This window comes from Embiotoca jacksoni, unplaced genomic scaffold (assembly GCF_022577435.1).
Source record: "Embiotoca jacksoni isolate LCO1_2020_lvr unplaced genomic scaffold, fEmbJac1.0.p SCAF_21, whole genome shotgun sequence".
NCBI lineage: Eukaryota > Metazoa > Chordata > Actinopteri > Embiotocidae > Embiotoca > Embiotoca jacksoni.
In genome coordinates, this window is record NW_027185352.1 from 7,440,956 (window position 1) to 7,459,090 (window position 18,135).

Here is an 18,135-nt window from a genome sequence, read left to right on the forward strand (position 1 = left end):
TCTTTGCATTTGAACCCCCCCACCCCCCACCCCCGAAAAAAAGTTCTTAAAATGGCAGAACTTGAAATTCAATTGTGAGAATTTCAAAGGAGGAAAAAAAAGGAATTAAAACCAAATTCAAATATTTCAGTGATTTCAATTCAGTGTTGTTTGATTTTCAACATTTCTTCTTTCATTTGAATGAATTTACCCCGAAAAATGTTTATTTTTTTTACCTTTCTTTGCTTCCATACACACACACACACACACACACACACACACACACACATCCATGCATTATTTTGTGTTGGTCTGCTTTGGACAGACAAATATATACACTTTTCAATCATGGTGCAACAGCTCAGTAACTTTGCCAAGCCCCATGAAGTCACGTGTGTGTGTGTGTGTGTGTGTGTGTGTGTGTGTGTGTGTGTGTGTGTGTGTGTGTGTGTGTGTCTGTTTGATATAAGTATACTTAGCCTGTGTGTGTGTGTGTGTGTGTGTGTGTGTGCGTGCGAGTGTCTTTATACGAGTATTTTATTACAGTAGATCATGAGAGGTGTTAACACACATAATCTTTGTTTACTAAAGATATCCAAATAATATATTGTATGCTCGTCATATCTTCTTAACAATGTGCACTATGTTTGCATGTACAGTTTTACAAAGGATGCACCAGTTCCTTTTGTTAAAAACTGAGTGTTTTGAAATCTACAAATCTATATGAAAATTAACTGTACAAAATGGCCTTAAATCTTTCACTGATTTTCTTGGAATTGTGCGATGCCTTCTTCAGAAAAATGAATTGTATAAAGGAATTGATCGTTATCTATTTTGTGTCAGTGTTTCTATTGCTTTCTAGTGTATTTTCTTTGCACAAGTTCAATTATGGAAAAAAAATATCTTGTACTTTTTTGAAACCGTGATTAATAATCAGAGAAAGCATGGCTGAAGTACTGATTGTCTGATAATGCATATAATAGATGACTATTTCTGTATTGAACTATGGATTTCTAAATAAATATTCATATTAAAATACATTTTCACAATATTTTCTTTTGCAGCACTTTCAAATTGTTTCCCCTTCTGCTTTATGTTTGTGTTTTCTGCTCTGCTTGTATCTTTCTTCTCTTTTCTCTAACCATATTTATTAGGACTGATATCTGATTTGCTTCCTCTGGCAGAATAATTATAGTACACAAAAGTTCACACAAAGCACATGGACACGTGAACACTAACGTGGAAAAACTTTGATTGATTTCAGAGTTGTTGTTACTGGGCCATTGTTCTGCTACCTTTTCCTGTAAAACTGAAAAATATTTCTCCGTTTTAATGTTTAGTTGGCACCTGGAAATTAGTACGACTTTCAGTTCCCTGCCGCACAGAAATACCCACATCTGTAGTGTTCGTCGTCTGGGCGTTGACGGGGTTCTTCGTCGACACTTTATAACTCAGCAAGCAGTGACAGGTGCTGAGATCCGATATTTAAAGGACCCAATCCGGCTTGTTTTTGTCAGCATTCGGGGATATTGTCGCTCTCGGAGTGGCGGAGGTTACAGAGATCTGCTGGAAGAGTGATTGTCCTCCCAGTGTTTAGAGAGAGAGGTTCATAGAAGTCAGACATCAAACCATATGAGTTAATCCTTTGATATTAAGTTGATATTTGAATTCTTCTGTTTGTCTTTGTTCTTCTTGTGCTGCTGTGTTACAACTCAATCCAGTAAAGACCAGTTAACGGACTCTTGAGTATCCTGTTTGCTCTGACTGTGCACCCGAAGGCGAACGTCACTATTATTCACCTACACATAAGTGATCAACCACCAAACAGACAGCTGAGCTCAGTCCAACGATCCAGCTGATCCAGCTTATTTCAAGAAAACAAATGTCTTCCCAAAACGTTTTTTTTTCTTTTAAATACATCGCATTTAAGTGTTTCTTTCTAGTTATATTTATCCATTTGAAAGTGCTGCTCTTAAAAGTACATACAGGTATTAGTTGAAACCATATTACAAACAACCTAAATCCAAGTTGTAAAGCAAAAATTGAGCAAATTGTCCTCAGAAGAAAGCTGACACACCTTCTGTCAGATGAAGCGTTTCAAAAACGATTTACTGCACCTTTATTGTACCACATGACCACGTCACTCTCAGCAACCTCTTACTCACCTTCCTGTGAAACGTCCCACAGACTCCTTCATACTTTCAACACGATGACTGACATTCACTTTCACCAGCAGCTGTTTACATGTTGTCTTCATCCGCCTTCACCGCCGTCATGCCTGAAAGTGCAAATTAGCGTTATTTGAACTCCCACTCACTTTGCATTTGTTTGTGGCTTAATAACAAGCACGTGACCGTCTGTCATATTGTGTATGTTGGCTAGCCGTCACCATCGGGCCTGTCGCGTCGAGCTCTGACGCGGAAGATGGAGCGCCCGTAACTTACGGATTTACCCTTCAATTATCTCTTTGAAGATGGAGGAGGAGGAGGATGTCAATAAAGAAGTTTCAAAATAATAATCAGACTTACACCATCAACAGACAATATATTTATTGCGTGTTAGTGCTCATCATTTTTAAACCAAAAAAATAAATTAAAAAATCAGATTTGTACATTTTTCATTCAAGAAGATTTCTGTTTGACAGAAGATATTTTTCCGTACCCTGTCGTCGTTATTGCTATTCCTGCTCCTGAGTATTGTTCAAAGGCATTCTGGGAAATGTAGGAAATCCCAAAGTTATAAAGGACACAAAAAAAAAACGTTGAATACCTTGAGGTAAAACGACTCCAGGAGTCCCCAGAGATGGATATATTCTGTAAGGGTATAACGTAGGAGTGTAATTTCCCCACTGTTAGCACTGACTTCAACACATCATAGACGTATACTGTAAGTATGTCAATATTATTCTGATAATACGGCTGGCCGATATACACATTATAATCAAGCATGCACACAGTGTCTCTGCTGTCGGCAGGCGCTGCAGTCAATCACCTGCATTAAATACATGTCAGGTGTTGACCCGTCTATTTTTCCCAATATAAATGCACTCCGATTTAGAAAGCCGACAAAATTGGCTGATGAATTTGCCTCATTACGCAGCAGTATTTGCATATATTTGCAAAACAAATTCACTCGGTGGGCTTCACATTTGGCCTGCTAAAAATCAAGGCTCACATCGTGGATTGGCTGCCTGAAGCGGAGTCAAATTGTAGCTCAGATGAAGTTTGAATATTTATTTATTCATGGGAGAATTCCATTTAAACGGGAAAAAAAAAAAGTCAAATCCCTGTTTATTTTTTATTTGGTGACAGGTTCAATTTGGTGAGATAGGAAGGATAATGGAAAATAATCAATGTTTCTGTCTAGGGGGGTTCATATTGGACCCATTTTTTTTTTTCCAAAGGGAAAAAGAAAATCTTCATTTTGTTGAGTTGAATGGCCCTTATTCATCAAACTGTCAAACTTTAAATATTCTTAAAAGACCACCAAACACAATATTTCTATCTTTGTATTTTCATCACAGCCTTGAGACTATTTTGGAGTCTGCTGGGAAAAGGTTTCAAATTGCTTCTTATTTGGATTTCTCCTGGAAAACTACAAAACTAACATAATATTTCACATGGTTTTCATGCTGTAGCAGAGATTTCTCGCGTAAAGATATATATTTTCTGACCACGTGGAAGTTTTAAAATGTAATAGTTCATCTTTGAATTGCATTTGCAAAACAGTCAGCAGCTTAAAACCTCTCTCTTACCACAGGTCGGTGGGACATGCAGAATGATATACAACTGTATTTTACATCATTTTTTTTTTTTTATATGTTCCAGCTCTGATTGCCTGCTGCTCTACTTAGAGGTCGTGGCCGTCGCCAATCGAAACTCAACCCTCTAGTTTACAATTCACGTGGTCTCTCCGTTTGTCCTTTCTTGAGATCTGTGCCTCCTTTTACTCGGTTCAAATCGCCGCTTATTCACGTGCTGTGTGACAGTTTGTTAATCCACGCGAAGAAAAGCTCGGACCCCCCGCGGCTGTGACAAGCAGCGGGTCACCAAGACATGAACAAGTCTTCGGTGTCTGTAAGTAGTCTGTTTTTTTATTAGAGAATTGTTTGACAAATATAGCTGTAGTGTTAAAAGATCCTTTTTTTCCCCTCACACTGCAGGGCATTAAGTGAGAGAGAAGCAGGAGCCATTTCATGTTCAAAAATGGTTTCTGTGACTGAAACTTGTTCAGAGCAGATCAAATCTGAGGACTTTAATCTCAACCAAATGACATAAATGTGAATATTTTACTTTTATATCTATGCAGTGAGTGCACTCTTCCTTTTAAAAAAAATAAATTATTCTACATGTCCCACCAAGCACTTGTTTTTGTTGTCATGGCAACAATGACGAACATGTTTAATGTGAAATGGTTGCAGTTTTTTTTTTTTTCGGTATATTGGGCACCGAGGGTACTTGTCCAGGAAAAGATCGTAGTTTGAGTTAAAATAAGTGTGTTTATTTTGAATGCTGCCGTGTTCAAATCGAGCTCGTGGCTACGACATGGTTAAGTCGTAAAGACACTGTTGCTAGGTAACCGCAACGTGGGCGGCGTCTCGAAGCCCAGGAGGCTAACAACTTACTTTATTTAATTATTTATTTTTATTGAGCAACGTTTTCCCCCAGACATAGACTATTGTCCAAGTTATGAAGACAAACTCGACGTGACGAAAATATATTGGCTCAAACTTCCAACGGAAAATGAAATTGCGCATGTAACGTAAGTGAGATGTTAACGTAGGTTAACTTACAAATGTAAGTTACAATAAGTACGTACCTTACATTACAAACTTCACCGAAGTTACATTACTTACAGTTACTTACTACTTCAGTTTTAGGGGAATAAAGATTGAAATATCGACATAAATCACTGCCCTAATTAATTTAATCTACAGTGCATCCGGAAAGTATTCACAGCGCTTCACTTTTTCGCTGCGGATACTTTCCGGATGCACAGTATAATTCAGACCCACAATGCTTCCTGAGATATTATTTTCATGCGCAGTCATCGGCTCCATTTATAATTTCTTTGATTGAAAATACAGTTGAAATTCAGATGCATTTTTCTGGATGTTTTACTGTGTGTCTTTCTTTTCCTGCACAAACAGGGGAGCCCGGTTGGTGCATGACTGAGGTTGCTATAAATAGCTTTATTTTTCCAGCATCCCTTGAGGTGAAGGGAAATAGATGGATAGATTGATTGAGGTTTGAAAAGAGGCAGAGTGAGAAAAAGGTGCTAATATCACTGTCAATCAAAGTGGTGCCAGCAGAGAGAGCGAGCAGCGCTGAATGCAAAGAAACGACACACGAAAACACACAAACACATTACAGAGGAATAACACAGGTCATTAACAGCAATAGACCAAGACATCAAGACTGTTTACTCAGAGGAAGACACAGCGGAGAAAATGAGCAGCGAGGGGGACAAACGCAACTAATAACCATTTTTATGTTTTGTTTTTTTCATTTTTATGGCCATCAATTGTAATAATATACTGAATGTGTTTTCCAGGTTGGGATACCAGAGGCACAATACTCAGCCTTTACATCAGACCATCCATACTGTAAGCAAACAAAATGACTCCTTTGCTCCTTAATTGTTTAAACACTTATTCACCAAATGATTATGGAGTAATTAGTCGATACAAAAGGTCGTGTCAGATTTTTGTCCTTTAAAAAGACTTGATGCCTTAATGCATGAGTAAGTCTAATGAACACTGTGGTCGTTGTCTGTCAACCAGGGTCGTAATTATATTCGCTTGTCACTTCCTGACACTCTCTGTAGCTTAGCAACCTGCCACGGAGACGGCGCTAAAGTTGGATCTCATTTAAATATTTCTCCCAGATTTAAAAAAAAAGAAAAGAAAAGAAAAGAAAAGAAAAGAAAAGAAAGGAAAAGAAAGGAAAAGAAAGGAAAAGAAAAGGAATCTCAGGTGATTGTTGCAACACTGAGTGCAGAGTTGCATTGTGTAAACCTGAAAGCGACATCAGGACACCTCTGGATCACTAAATCGGCGCCCACGCAGCCCTCACGGGACATCAAACTTTTAAAGACAGACAGCACGCCACTCGTGTGAATGTGGGCAGGTTGCATAATTACTGTGTGCCGTCGATAAAACAAAACACATGTTCTGGCCGCTCCACCCGCTGAACTCCCACCATCCTTCATATAAATAGAACATTTTCTTCATGTGCTGTTATTCTTCTGTTTTTCTAAGGTGCGACGAGACAGCACATACCTGCCGTGTTCAGGTTCATGCGTCTGTTTACTATGTTTTAAAACACACTGAAGTTATAAAACTTTTTTTTTCTCTTACAGCATATGTAAGGCCCATATGAGTTGTCTATTTCTGTTAAGCGCAGCGGTGTAAGCAATGTGGCACACACTGTCCTATTTCATCTTCCTCTTCACTGTAATATTCCACCGAGCTCCACTTCATTTAATCTTCATGTTCAAACAGGTTTGTTTGTTTGTTTTTTCCCCATAAACCAGCTCAATCTCGTCTTTGATTAGATCCTCCCTGCTTCCTGAAACACACACGTTCCCACAGTTTGAAACACAGACTGCGGTCTTCGTTACAAAGCAGCGGTAACCTGATGACGTCTTCAGAAGTGTCTCCTCTGACTTCAGGAACTACAACATACATAATACAACTGTACTAATTATGAGTTGACAGATTTTCCCTTTAAATGTTGTTGTAATGCATTTCTGTGACTTGTTTCCAGCACTTTGAACTCTTTTATTGCTACTCCACCCTTTGCTTAGTGAGCTACGGTCCTCTGAGTCAGAATGATGTCTTTGGGTCTCCCAAACTCACGTGTCATGAAGTAGATAGCGATGGTCGCTTCAGATAGGTGCTGTGTAATAAGGACGGGCAGATTGATATTGATAGTAAGCTTCAGTACTGTTCACACAGGTCGATACTGACGAACAGTCTACCTCCATAGTGGCTGAGGGCACAGGAACACTCTTCTTATTGTGTCCTTCCAGATGTAGTTCAGAAAATGTACACGTGTGTATATATATAAATATGTACATTTATGCATATTCGTTTGTCATTGTCATGAAACAGTGTTTTGTTTTGGCATTTTTGTGATGAAGAAATGAATAGAATAGAATAGAATAGAAAGAGATGACTCCTGTAACTTGTTCGTGAAACATAATTAAACCTGGAGTGTGGAGCTTTTGTCTCCCCCTTCTGCCAGTGAGAGTAATTACAACTGCACACTGTGGACAATAGGCTCCTTCTCCGTCGCTACTGTTGCAGCTGTAAAATGGTGGATAAAGAGTTTTCAGCGTCACACCTGCTGTAAAATACTCGTTTCACTATCGGAGTTTGATCCAAGCGGTGTGATAACATTTGGAAAGTTTATATGAGCCGCACACGAGATGATGCATGAGATCAATTTTACAGAAAAATAAAATTGTAAATCTAAAATAACATTTCAGAATAATTCAAACACTGCTCTTCAATCTGCATGACAGTAATATTGTTGTTTTGCAGAAACTGTTGTCAAAAACAGCCGTCTTGCCAATTGTTAAAAATGTTCTTTGTCAGCGTGTCACTGCCTCGATCTCTCATCTCGACTGGCAGCTAGAAGTCAGTGACACTCACAGCACATGAGCATCAGCAGGAGAGAAAATATCATCCTAGTCTGTAGATAAGATGGAGGCCGGTGTAATTTAACAGGGAAGCTGAACAACACTGCTGTACAACTATAAAACTCATATTCTGTACTTTTGTAGTCATTTGGTGTTAATGTTTTACAGCACTAAAGAATAAAGATAATAAGCACGAGTTTGTCAGATGCTGTGGTGGGTCGAGACGAAGAGGGTGCGAGCCCCAAATTAGTCTCAGTCCTGATTCATTTAATCTAAACTAACACCAAACTTTCCTTTTCCATTTATTTTTTTTTTTACTGTGAGAGAAGTCATTTTGTTCCCCTCTCGTCATAGTAAGAAGCCTAATTAACTCCTGATCTCTAGAAAACAGTTTATTCTCAGACTATATCAGTGATCTGCCTTTGAATCCTACTTACAGAAGGAGATAATTAAGTGCCGATTATTACAATAATGTCTCAAGATGGTGAGAAGATTAAGTTGTGATGTCAAGATTATGTGAGTAAACTATGAGCTACCTTATGCTGCTCCTGAGGACCAGCGATGTTCTGGCTCTCTCTCATTTCTGCTTGTTTGAAATAAATCGAGTTGATTTCTTCGTCACAGTCGACAAACACCAGCAGCAGCAGACAAAGTGAGACAAAAGGTCCTCGTGGTCACTCAGTTAACTAATTCTTTGTATCGTTCTGCCTTTGTTTGAAAGGTGGACACCACACACACACACACACGCACGCACGCACGCACGCACGCACACACACACACACACATACACACACACACACACCTCGCCTTCATCACAATTAGCCGTACATATGAGACCACTTGTTCTCCCAAACCTGGCTCGATGTATTATGTATTGCAGCTGAGTGTGTGTGTGTGTGTGTGTGTGTGTGTGTGTGTGTGTGTGTGTGTGTAAGTGTGTGCGAGCGTTTGCACCTCGGCTAGCGATGCATTATGCAGCGAGACACAAGGCAGATGCATGGGGTACTAAGTGTGTGTGTGTGTGTGTGTGTGTGTGTGTGTGTGTGTGTGTGTGTGTGTGTGTATGAGAGAGAGAGAGAGAGAGAGAGAGAGAGAGAAGATAATAGGTCACTGGGATTCCAGTGAATGTTTGATGCAGTGTGTGTGTGTGTGTGTGTGTGTGTGTGTGTGTGTGTGTGTGTGTGTGTGTGTGTGTGTGTGTGTGTGTGTCCGTGTCCGTGTCCACCCAGACATGTGAATACATCTACGTGTGCTGACATGTGGACGTACGTGTGGGACGGATGACGGATGTGGAGTGAAAGGGTCAAGGGTGTCGGGGGAGTCAGAGAGTCATGTGACAGCGATGACATCACCGCTGCTCTGCTGACTCCACACACTCACATATTCATGCAGACACACAAATGGTGCGTCTATAATGAATGTTTTTTTTGTTACTGGAATATTATATTTTAAGAAAGTGTATAGAGAAAGGTACTTTATGGTAACTGTGTTTGGCTTTGGATATTTACTTCTTTTGTGACACTACAGAGGTAATGTTTGTTCAGTAACTGGACCTGGCAGATATTGTTTATAAAGGGGCGGGCATTATAAGATTTCCTTTTCACTCATGTAATTTCACTCAGAAGACACATAAATGATTTTTTTTTTATTGCCATGTGCACAAACAAGAGTAACGTGGGAGATGTGAGAGTCCCTGGTGATTTGACTCCATCGTGATGTCATCATATTTGAAGGGGCTGAGCCTGTGAGTACTAATGGAAACCCTGTGGGTGTAGACACTGGTGATGATGATGGTGATGATGGTGATGATGATGATGATGATGATGATGATGATGATGATGATGGTGATGGGCTGAAGACAATGCTGAGGGTCCAGATGTGACTCTGCACGGAATACTGTGTGAAGTACAAAGACTGGAGGTGAACGGGGTGAAATGACGGCTGAGAAGAGAGGAGAATAAAACTTTGACACCAGTGACATGATTGGTTAACTGCTGTTGAGCGATATTGTGTCTGATTGGTTGGTTGAGAGCGCAAGAAAGAATTGTGAATAAATCAGGCGTACAGGTCGTCTTCCTAACTGAATTTACACTGAGCTTCATGTGTACTAGGACACACTTTTTTTAATTTATGCATTATTTCTTGCATTAACATGAGCAGAACAACTACATAAATTAAATTAACTAAAAACATTATGATCGACTTGTGTTTAACTGCAAAAGTTAATTGTGTCCCCAGTTTGATGTGTGCCCTCCCAGTTAAGTCAAATATTTCTTTCTGCTTCAAAGAAAATCGGCGGTAAAAACCTTCCGTACACTTGGAGGCCAATCAATGTAATTTTGTAACTTTTATTTTAATGCTTTTCCTCAAACAGGACTGATCAGATATTCTTCATTATGAAGGGCGAACCATGACTGCATCAGGAAGTAAAGAAAGCAAACAGAAATGATGTATTCTCCCTCTTTGGGCTGTAATTCGAAATGCCAGACCAGAGTGGTGAGAGAGACTAATCTGTGGTGTCATCGTTCCCCGAAGTCAAAACTAACTGCGGCAGTGAAAAAGGGGGAACAGGAGAGGCAGGGAGCTTCAGCGGAAAACAAAACACTAAAGTCTGTATTCCAGGCGATATTCTGCAATGAGCACACGTATCTCCTTTCAGTAGCTCGGAGAGGCTGAGTGGTGCAATCAGTGTTTGTATAATCATCCCAGTTTGATTTTATTAAAGTCCCTCCTGTGAGCTGGCCCCCTCACTGCTTGATGTAATTAAATTCTAGTAATGATACAGGTTAGATGGAGAGCAATCACAGGGACTCTTGTTTTTCTATTTCTCCCGTTTGAGCTTTCGCTTCCTAAATAATGAAGACTACTCTGAATCACTCTGAGAAAGAAGGGAATCAATTTATTGTTATTGTTGTTATTATTATATCTGGAGATTTGTCTTTTTTGTTTCTTCTCTGCCAGGCTGCAATTTAATTTCATTTGAAAGCACTACTGTTTGTTTGAGTTTACTTTTTTAAGAGTAACCAAACTGTCTTCAAGGCTCAAGACTGTTTGTGTTTACAGAGTTGGAGCTTAAGTGCTCTTTTCAGTCTTATTTAGTCGTAGCAGGGGAGACAGAGTTTCACATTCATAACCAATTTGATTGAATTCACTTCATGATGAATTACATGTTGTTGTTTTTTTATAGGAATATCCAGCTTCGGGCTGTAGCGCCTCCTAGTGACCGTTTCTAGTTGGAGTCCTCTTTCACTTGGAAAAACAAACCTCAACATAGTTTTTTTTTATCAGCTCAACTTCATGTTGTTTCCTTATTTTATGAGTTGATCATACACATTTTTTTTTGGAATAGCTGTTTCTGAGGTCCAACACAATATTTCTGTTTCCAGCTGTAGTTCAATACAGTGGATTATGTCTTTTTATATGCTGACAGTGCATTTGTATGCTGTAGTTGTCCACAATTGGTTCAGGTCATTACCATCTATTGTCACCCTCTAGCTATCTATCAAATGGGCCGGTTTGTTAGATTTCTCTACATATTGGGGTTTAAATCAGGTCAGAAGAAAAGAAAAAGTTCACAATTGCTTTTAACATTTTTCCCATATAAAGTGTCTGTTGGACCCTCGAACACAGAGGAAGTCAAGTCAGAATCACAACTTGAATTCATTCCCTGAGTCTGCAGAGGAAAGTAATGTTATAACTGAACCCCTTTGTATTAGTGTTCAAGTCTGATGTGAACACTTATTTGAAACTGATTGTCTAAGTAGAGAAATTAAAATGATCAGCTAACAAAAACTACTTGAATTAAACTGTATTTTCCTTCTTCAGGCCTGTTTGTTGCCCTCCATGCTCTGGTTGAAGTTTGTGCTAAATACATTCGACACAAGCGCTCTCTAAACTCAAGACTTTTTATTCAAAAGTTGTATCAACAGGAGAGCAGCATACTTACAGCCGGATGGACAGTGTGTGTAACTAAGTGCACACAAGTAAACTCACAGTGACAGATACGAGTCAGACATCTTTGATGTGATAAAAGAAAATCTGAACTGATAAACGACACTAAAATTTAAACTGACAGATGATACGTGAAGATTTTGACTGAACTTCATCATCGGAAGTCACAAGTGAAAGCAGTCCGATTTTGTTGGGTCTGAGATCAACTTACTACTTAAATCTATGGAACAGAAATACTGCGAATCAAGCAGCCGGCAGGAAGGGGAACATACAGAAGGCCGGACGTGCATCATCAAGTACAAAATATAAACTTGTTCACAAAGAAAAAAAACACAAAAGCATGTTAATTAACACATTTCTCAGTCACCTGCAGTGGAGCCTTATGGCTTGGTCAAAGTTCAAATCAAAGTCCAGATGGAAAATGTACTCTATCTTCAAATAGTCCCATTATTATAAAGTTGGGTCAGTGTCCATCAGTGTTCTTCACTGGCAAAACTATAAAAAAAAAAATAATAATAATAATCCCAAAAAAAATTCATCCCTCCAGTAAAAACTCTGTACTTTACAATATGGCTATGTTGTTTTTGGTCTCACTGATTTTATTTACAGCTCGTGTCAACAGCTCTTCCTCCAAAGTTGGACTCATTTTTACATTTAGTTTAGAAAATAAAATCTGGGGGGGAAAAAAAATGCTGTTTCACATCCCATCGAGAAGATGGGATGTGAAACAGCATTGAGAAAATTCACAGGAAAAAAAATGGTCAAATTACATTTTAGAAGCAAAAAAAAGTGTTTAGGTAGAAACAACTTTTATTTACAGTAAATTCTCCTCCAAACAGACCGTAATGTTTCAGACCAGTACTGATGATTTTACAATATTGTTATTTTTGTAATTAAGAACTCAGTCGCAGTAAATAGGCATGACCTGTTTTGTTTTTTTTAGGATTGTAGCCTTTTTCACAGAACATCACTCAACATTTCTAACATCTGACAAATGCTTCTGATTTCATGTCGCACATAAATTAGAAATATGGATTCTCAGTCCGAGTTATACCAAACCCTGTTATTTTCAACACCGTTTGGATACTCTTTGATTTGATTTCTGAAATGTCTCATGTAATGATGCTCTGTAATGCAATGAGTATTAGGGCCACATTCAGGAAAACAAAAAGAAAAGTGAAACATTTTATTTTCTATTTTAGTATTAGTGCCAGGCTTACAACATTTTGACTTTATTCTCAAAATTTCCACTTTATTGGTGAAATGGTACAAAAAAAAGAAAGATGAAATCCATCATTATGGTTCTTTTTTTGTATTCCTTAATGCAGCCCTGATACTTTGTCCTACTGTGCAGTAGTACAAAAAAAATCCTCCTCCAAAAACAAAACAAAAAAATCCTCTCTTCTTCACCACATGAACCTTTGTGCGGCCGTGCTGTCCGGCCAGCGGAAGGTCTTCGTGATGAAGATGTAAATCGTGGCGGCGTTTACAGCCGTATACAGGACGAACTCCACCGCGAGTCTGGGCAGAGAGGGCAGAGGCATGTGCAGGCGGTACATCAGGTACGGAACGATGAAGTACCTGAACTCCAGGAGCTTCTGGGGGACGGTGGCGGACAGGAGGCACGCCAGGAAGGCCAAGCTCCAGAAGAGCGAGCGCGACTTGAAGGAGTCCAGGAAGTTCCACCCGGCGAAGACGTACGCCGGGACGAGGAGGAAACGCACCAGCTCGTGCCTCTGGAAGAGCTTTTTCCACACGTAGAAGGGGAAATGGCGGTTGTCCGCCAGGAGGTACCTGTGCACGAAGGTGAACTTCCACACCAGGAGCAGAGAGACGGCGGTGACCAGCAGGAAGAACGCGGGCTGTTTCTTCAGGGCCTGCAGGAAGCGGAGGACGCGGTGGTAACACAGCGACACGGGGAGAGAGAAGAAGAGGGAGAAGGAGAAGAAGTAGAAGAGCTGGGGGAAGTTCAGGCAGGCCTCGTGGCTCATCCTGTCGCCGACTACGATCCCATCATTCAGCGCCACGAACGCCAGGAACCCAACGCCGACGGCTGCGTAAGGCCACGCCACCAGCAGCACCGCCTTCACGTGACCGGGGGAGGTGAAGAACTCCAGGGTGAAAAGCAGCACTTTCTTAGCTCCGCCAAACGAAAGAGGCACCTGGGACAGCGGCGGCACCTTATCGTCCCTCTTTTTGGTCTGCTCCGCCCTCCAGGCCTCGTCCATTTTGGCGGCCACCAGAGTGCCCGCGCAGAAGGCCACCCAGATGACGTTGGTCTGCCGGAAGAGCACGGAGCAGACGCCGAGCAGCGCCGAGGCCTTGTGGCAGCCGTAGAGCGTCATGAGGTAGGTGAAGAGGATGAAGAAAGTAGATCCAGCGTCGGTGTAGTAGAGGAAGTTGAAGAAGTAGAGCACGGGGAAGGTGGAGAGCGACAGCGCCGACAGGATCCGGCGTGAGGTTGTTCGACTCTGAGAGAGAGAGAGAGAAGAAACATGACTGTACTCAGAGGAAAAACCAAGATGACTGGCCGTTGTCCTCGTCCTCCCGTGACCTCACCTTCTCCCTGACGTGCAGCTTGCAGATGAGCAGATAGATCAGGTAAAGGTTGCCGCAGTTGAAGAGCAGGTTGACGAAGCGCAGCATGGCCGTGGAGCACACCACCCCGCCCGTCAGGTTGGTGAGCCACACCACAGGCTTGATGACTCCCACGGAGACGAGGTAAAGGCCCGGCAGGGTGGTGATCATCGGGTTCCACTGCGCAAATCAAAAACGGACATGAGTTAAGTCATTTTAAACTCCAATTAGCATTTTAGTCAACCATCAGGCAGAATCACGGCGTTCATTCATTCATTCACGAGTGATGTAAAGTTCAGGAGATCAATAGAGCTTTAAACGTCCTTTACATCTCCTACTAAAAGCCCCCTCCATATGTCCGGAGATTAAAACCTCTCCAAGCTGCCACGTCACTTCAATTAAAAAAAAAAAGGACAAAAGCCGCGCTGTTGGTGAGCCTTTAATCCGCCGACGGGACTTCGTTCCCACGTTTACAAATCACACCCGAGAGACGTCCGACTTTACCTCGTTGAATTTTCCCTGGCAGTATTTCTGAGCTTGCGGCACGTGAAAAACCTCGTCCATGTACGGCTGCCTCTGCTCCCGAGTAACTCTGGAGAACAGCAGGCAGGACACGAAGAAGTTGGTGCTGCACAGAGCCGTGAAAACGTAGCCTTCAAATTTCTCCATGTTGGACGAGGAAACGGCGACTCGACGCGGAGCAGGTCTCAGTCCGACGCCAGCCGGTGTGCGACGCGCATAGCGGTTAGATTTCGCGTATTAAACCCGCTGCACGACCTCAGTTCAGAGAGAAACTGGGAGAAATCTGTTGCTAAACGGAAGAGTTTTTTTGGGGGGGTTTGAACAGCTGGCGGTCCGCTTCGGAAACACGCTCGGCGCTGAAACTCCCGTGAGACTATTAGTTCCTAGGCTGTGCTAGATAATTTAGCGTCGTGCTTCTGTCGAATAATGGTTAAAATAAACATAAATGTGATTTATTTTATATAAGATAATGCTATACGATTTCGTTTCATCACTTTTATTTTATTTTTTTTTATTTTTTATTACCTTTGTAACATTCTTTCCCAGGAAGTCGTTTCCGCTCCAGCGGTGCCACCGTGTTATGGTTCCCGCCGTGTGCAGACCTCACGTGAAGCGCGTTGTCCGTTCGTCCTAATTTTCTCAAATTTTGTCAAACACTTTTCCAACATGCATCTCACACAGGACCTGGAGCTTTTCCCCGACCAGAGAGTGACTCAAATTCTTTTCAAAGAAGTAAAAAACACGGCGGACTTGAGGCAGAGCGCCGTGGAGGGTAAAATAAACGGCGCCTTGATCAACCCGACGATGGTGAGTCTGTTATCGACGCTTACAGCGATATTTTATCAACTATTAATGTACGCATTCGTTGCACTGTATAGTTTTTAACTAATAATTGTAATTTTTTTTTTTTATTATTATTATTTTTTTTATTAAAAAAAAACAGCAGTTACACTTTCATACAAGATGGACAAGTTGCAGTGATATTTCTTTATTTACCTTGATTTGTTTTCTTCCACAGCTACTGGATCCTTTCCAAGTGATGGTGGCTGCCAACAAAGCTGTTCATTTACAGACAATAGGAAAAATGAAGACGAGGAGTCTGTACTCGGAGATTATCTTCAGTCTGTCGCCTACTAACAATGTAAGTTAGAAAAACTCGACATTTTTACAACGCATGTCCAATCACAGAACATATTTAGAGTCACTTTGACAGACAGTAACACCTTGTTTCAGGTTATTGTTTGTTTATTTTCTAAAAAATAAAAAAAATATATATATATATCACTTGTGGCTCCAAACAACAGCTTGCCTTTGTTTGGGGGGAAAAATTTCCCCTCGGGGATTAATAAAGTAACTACCTAACCTAACCTTTAGTGTTAATTTGCACTTGTGGTTATTTTCAGATTAAAGTTTACTCTTTCGACATGTCACCTTGTATCTTTCACTGCATCGCAGTGCTCTAAAACTTTGCATATGCTTTCACTGATCCAGATCTCAGAGGCCTTTAAAAGATTTGGGATCTCAGATGGTGACGACTCTGTCATGGTGGTCGTGGTTCACAACAACGAGGAGTCGCAGCTGCTGTCGGACATCACAGCCAGGGTGGACGGACAGCAGGTTCCAGTGGAAGATGTGTCCTCATTGTCGGACCCTGCAAAGATCAGAAAGGTTCCCCACGTCTGCTTTAATTCATGCATCTCCTTCCTTATAATGTGAACTAATGTGTGCATCTCTGTGTCTTTTAATAGACGGTTACTTTGGTAGATTCATATTTCTCTACATGTTTTATTATTAACAGTTAAATAAATCAGACATTTGAAATACAGGTTGCAAATAATAAGGTATAGAGGAGGTGACGACGTGATATCCAAGACACCTAGAGCGGTGCTTGAAAGTTTGTGAATTCTGATACATGTCTGCATAAATATGACCTAAAACATAATCAGATCTTTACACGAACCAAATAAAAAAAAAAAAAGTAGATGAAGAGAAGCCAATAAACAAATGAGACAAAAATATTATACTTGGTCATTTAATCAGAGGGAAATGATCCAATATTAAATATCTGTGTAGCAAAAAGTATGTGAAACTTAGTTTATTGGTTCTGCACATTGGCTTGAAGGAATTTTCCTCGATTCCTCCGTCCAGAACAGCTTCAGCTATTCAGCAGGATGGTGGCGGGTTTCCTCACATGAACAGCTCGCTTCAGGTCCTTCCAGGACATTTCTACCTGATTGATGTCTGGATGCTGACTTGGCGTTTCCATAACTTTAACTCTACTCTTCTTTAATCGTTCTGTGGTAGAATGATTTGTGTGCTTTGGGTCATCATCGTGCTGCATGACCCATTTTTCTCTTTGTCAGTTCCCCAACAGTTTTCCTGACATTGCCCTGTAAAATGCGTTGGTATAATTTAACTTAATTGTTCCGTCAATGATGGCAAGCTATCCTGGCCCAAATTACTACACTACCACCACGTTTCACAGATTTGTCCAAACATAACACTTCTTAATTAAACCCCAAAATTAAATTTTTTTCTCATTCATCCTTGAAAACTTTTTTCTATTAGCCCTCTGGATCATTGTCCTCAATGAAAAAAATAACCAAGTATAACATTTTTTGTCTCATTTGTTTAATTGAGTTTTCTTTATCTAATCTCAGAATTTATTTTACAATCTGATGATGTTTTAGGTCATATTTATGTAGAAATATAGAACAGAAAGGCTCACAAACTTTTAAGCACCCGTGTATGTATTCGTAGACCTGATTGTTTACACCTTCAACATTTTCAGATTTAAGGAGCATTTTTTTTTTTTATTATTAATGTTACTGCCTTTTCTTTTGTCTCCACTGCAGCTGTTCAAAGTCACTCCTCAGGAGGTGAAATGTGGGAGTCTGCTGGATGCAGTTGTTTGCAGAATGGCCATCAAGGACGTCATGTAGCTCCAGTAGGATCTAACACATAAATATTCTGATGGAAAATGTATTCTATTTTTATCATGAGATGTAAATGGGTTTTTCTATGTTTAATATAAATTCAAAGCCTGAGAATATTGTTCGTCTTGCACTCAATACAACTCAAGACGATGAGTCAGATACATACAAAGTCATGGGTTTATGCACAACGAGCTGCGTCTCTAAGCTGACCACAATATATCTGATTTTTCATAAGTCTTTGCTCCTACTAATCTGTTCTTAATCATGGTTAGACGGTGCAGTAAAAAGTGTTGGAAGCTCTTAGAGAAGTTCCAGCACATCATTTAACGTCATTTTACCGCAATTTTTTCTTCACATCTCTCGTTCCTTTGATCTTTTTTGTTTATTTTTGCCTCTGAGTGCTGAAAGTGGGCTCTGAGGTTTCTGACAGTACGAGACAGTGATGTAAAGCTGGCCTCATGCCATCAGTGCTGAAAAATGAATCTAAAGGCACTTTTGGCCAAAATATAAGCCACGTCTCAACAGG

The 18,135-nt window shown here is 40.5% G+C and overlaps 2 protein-coding genes across 2 annotated transcripts; one reads left to right on the forward strand and one right to left on the reverse strand.

Annotated features, from left to right (window-relative positions):
* Nucleotides 1-11,514: 11,514 nt before the first annotated feature.
* On the reverse strand, nt 11,515-15,003 carry alg10 (ALG10 alpha-1,2-mannosyltransferase). Its single transcript, XM_069156681.1, has 3 exons — nt 14,656-15,003; nt 14,134-14,331; nt 11,515-14,045 (listed from the first exon to the last, which is right to left on the reverse strand). Exons 1-3 carry the CDS (start codon nt 14,818-14,820, stop codon nt 12,981-12,983), a joined length of 1,428 nt encoding a protein of 475 aa, XP_069012782.1. The 5' UTR covers nt 14,821-15,003; the 3' UTR covers nt 11,515-12,980.
* A 227-nt stretch (nt 15,004-15,230) lies between these two features.
* Nucleotides 15,231-17,843, forward strand: tprkb (Tp53rk binding protein). Its single transcript, XM_069156695.1, has 4 exons — nt 15,231-15,480; nt 15,692-15,814; nt 16,165-16,341; nt 17,529-17,843. Exons 1-4 carry the CDS (start codon nt 15,340-15,342, stop codon nt 17,613-17,615), a joined length of 528 nt encoding a protein of 175 aa, XP_069012796.1. The 5' UTR covers nt 15,231-15,339; the 3' UTR covers nt 17,616-17,843.
* Nucleotides 17,844-18,135: the final 292 nt, after the last annotated feature.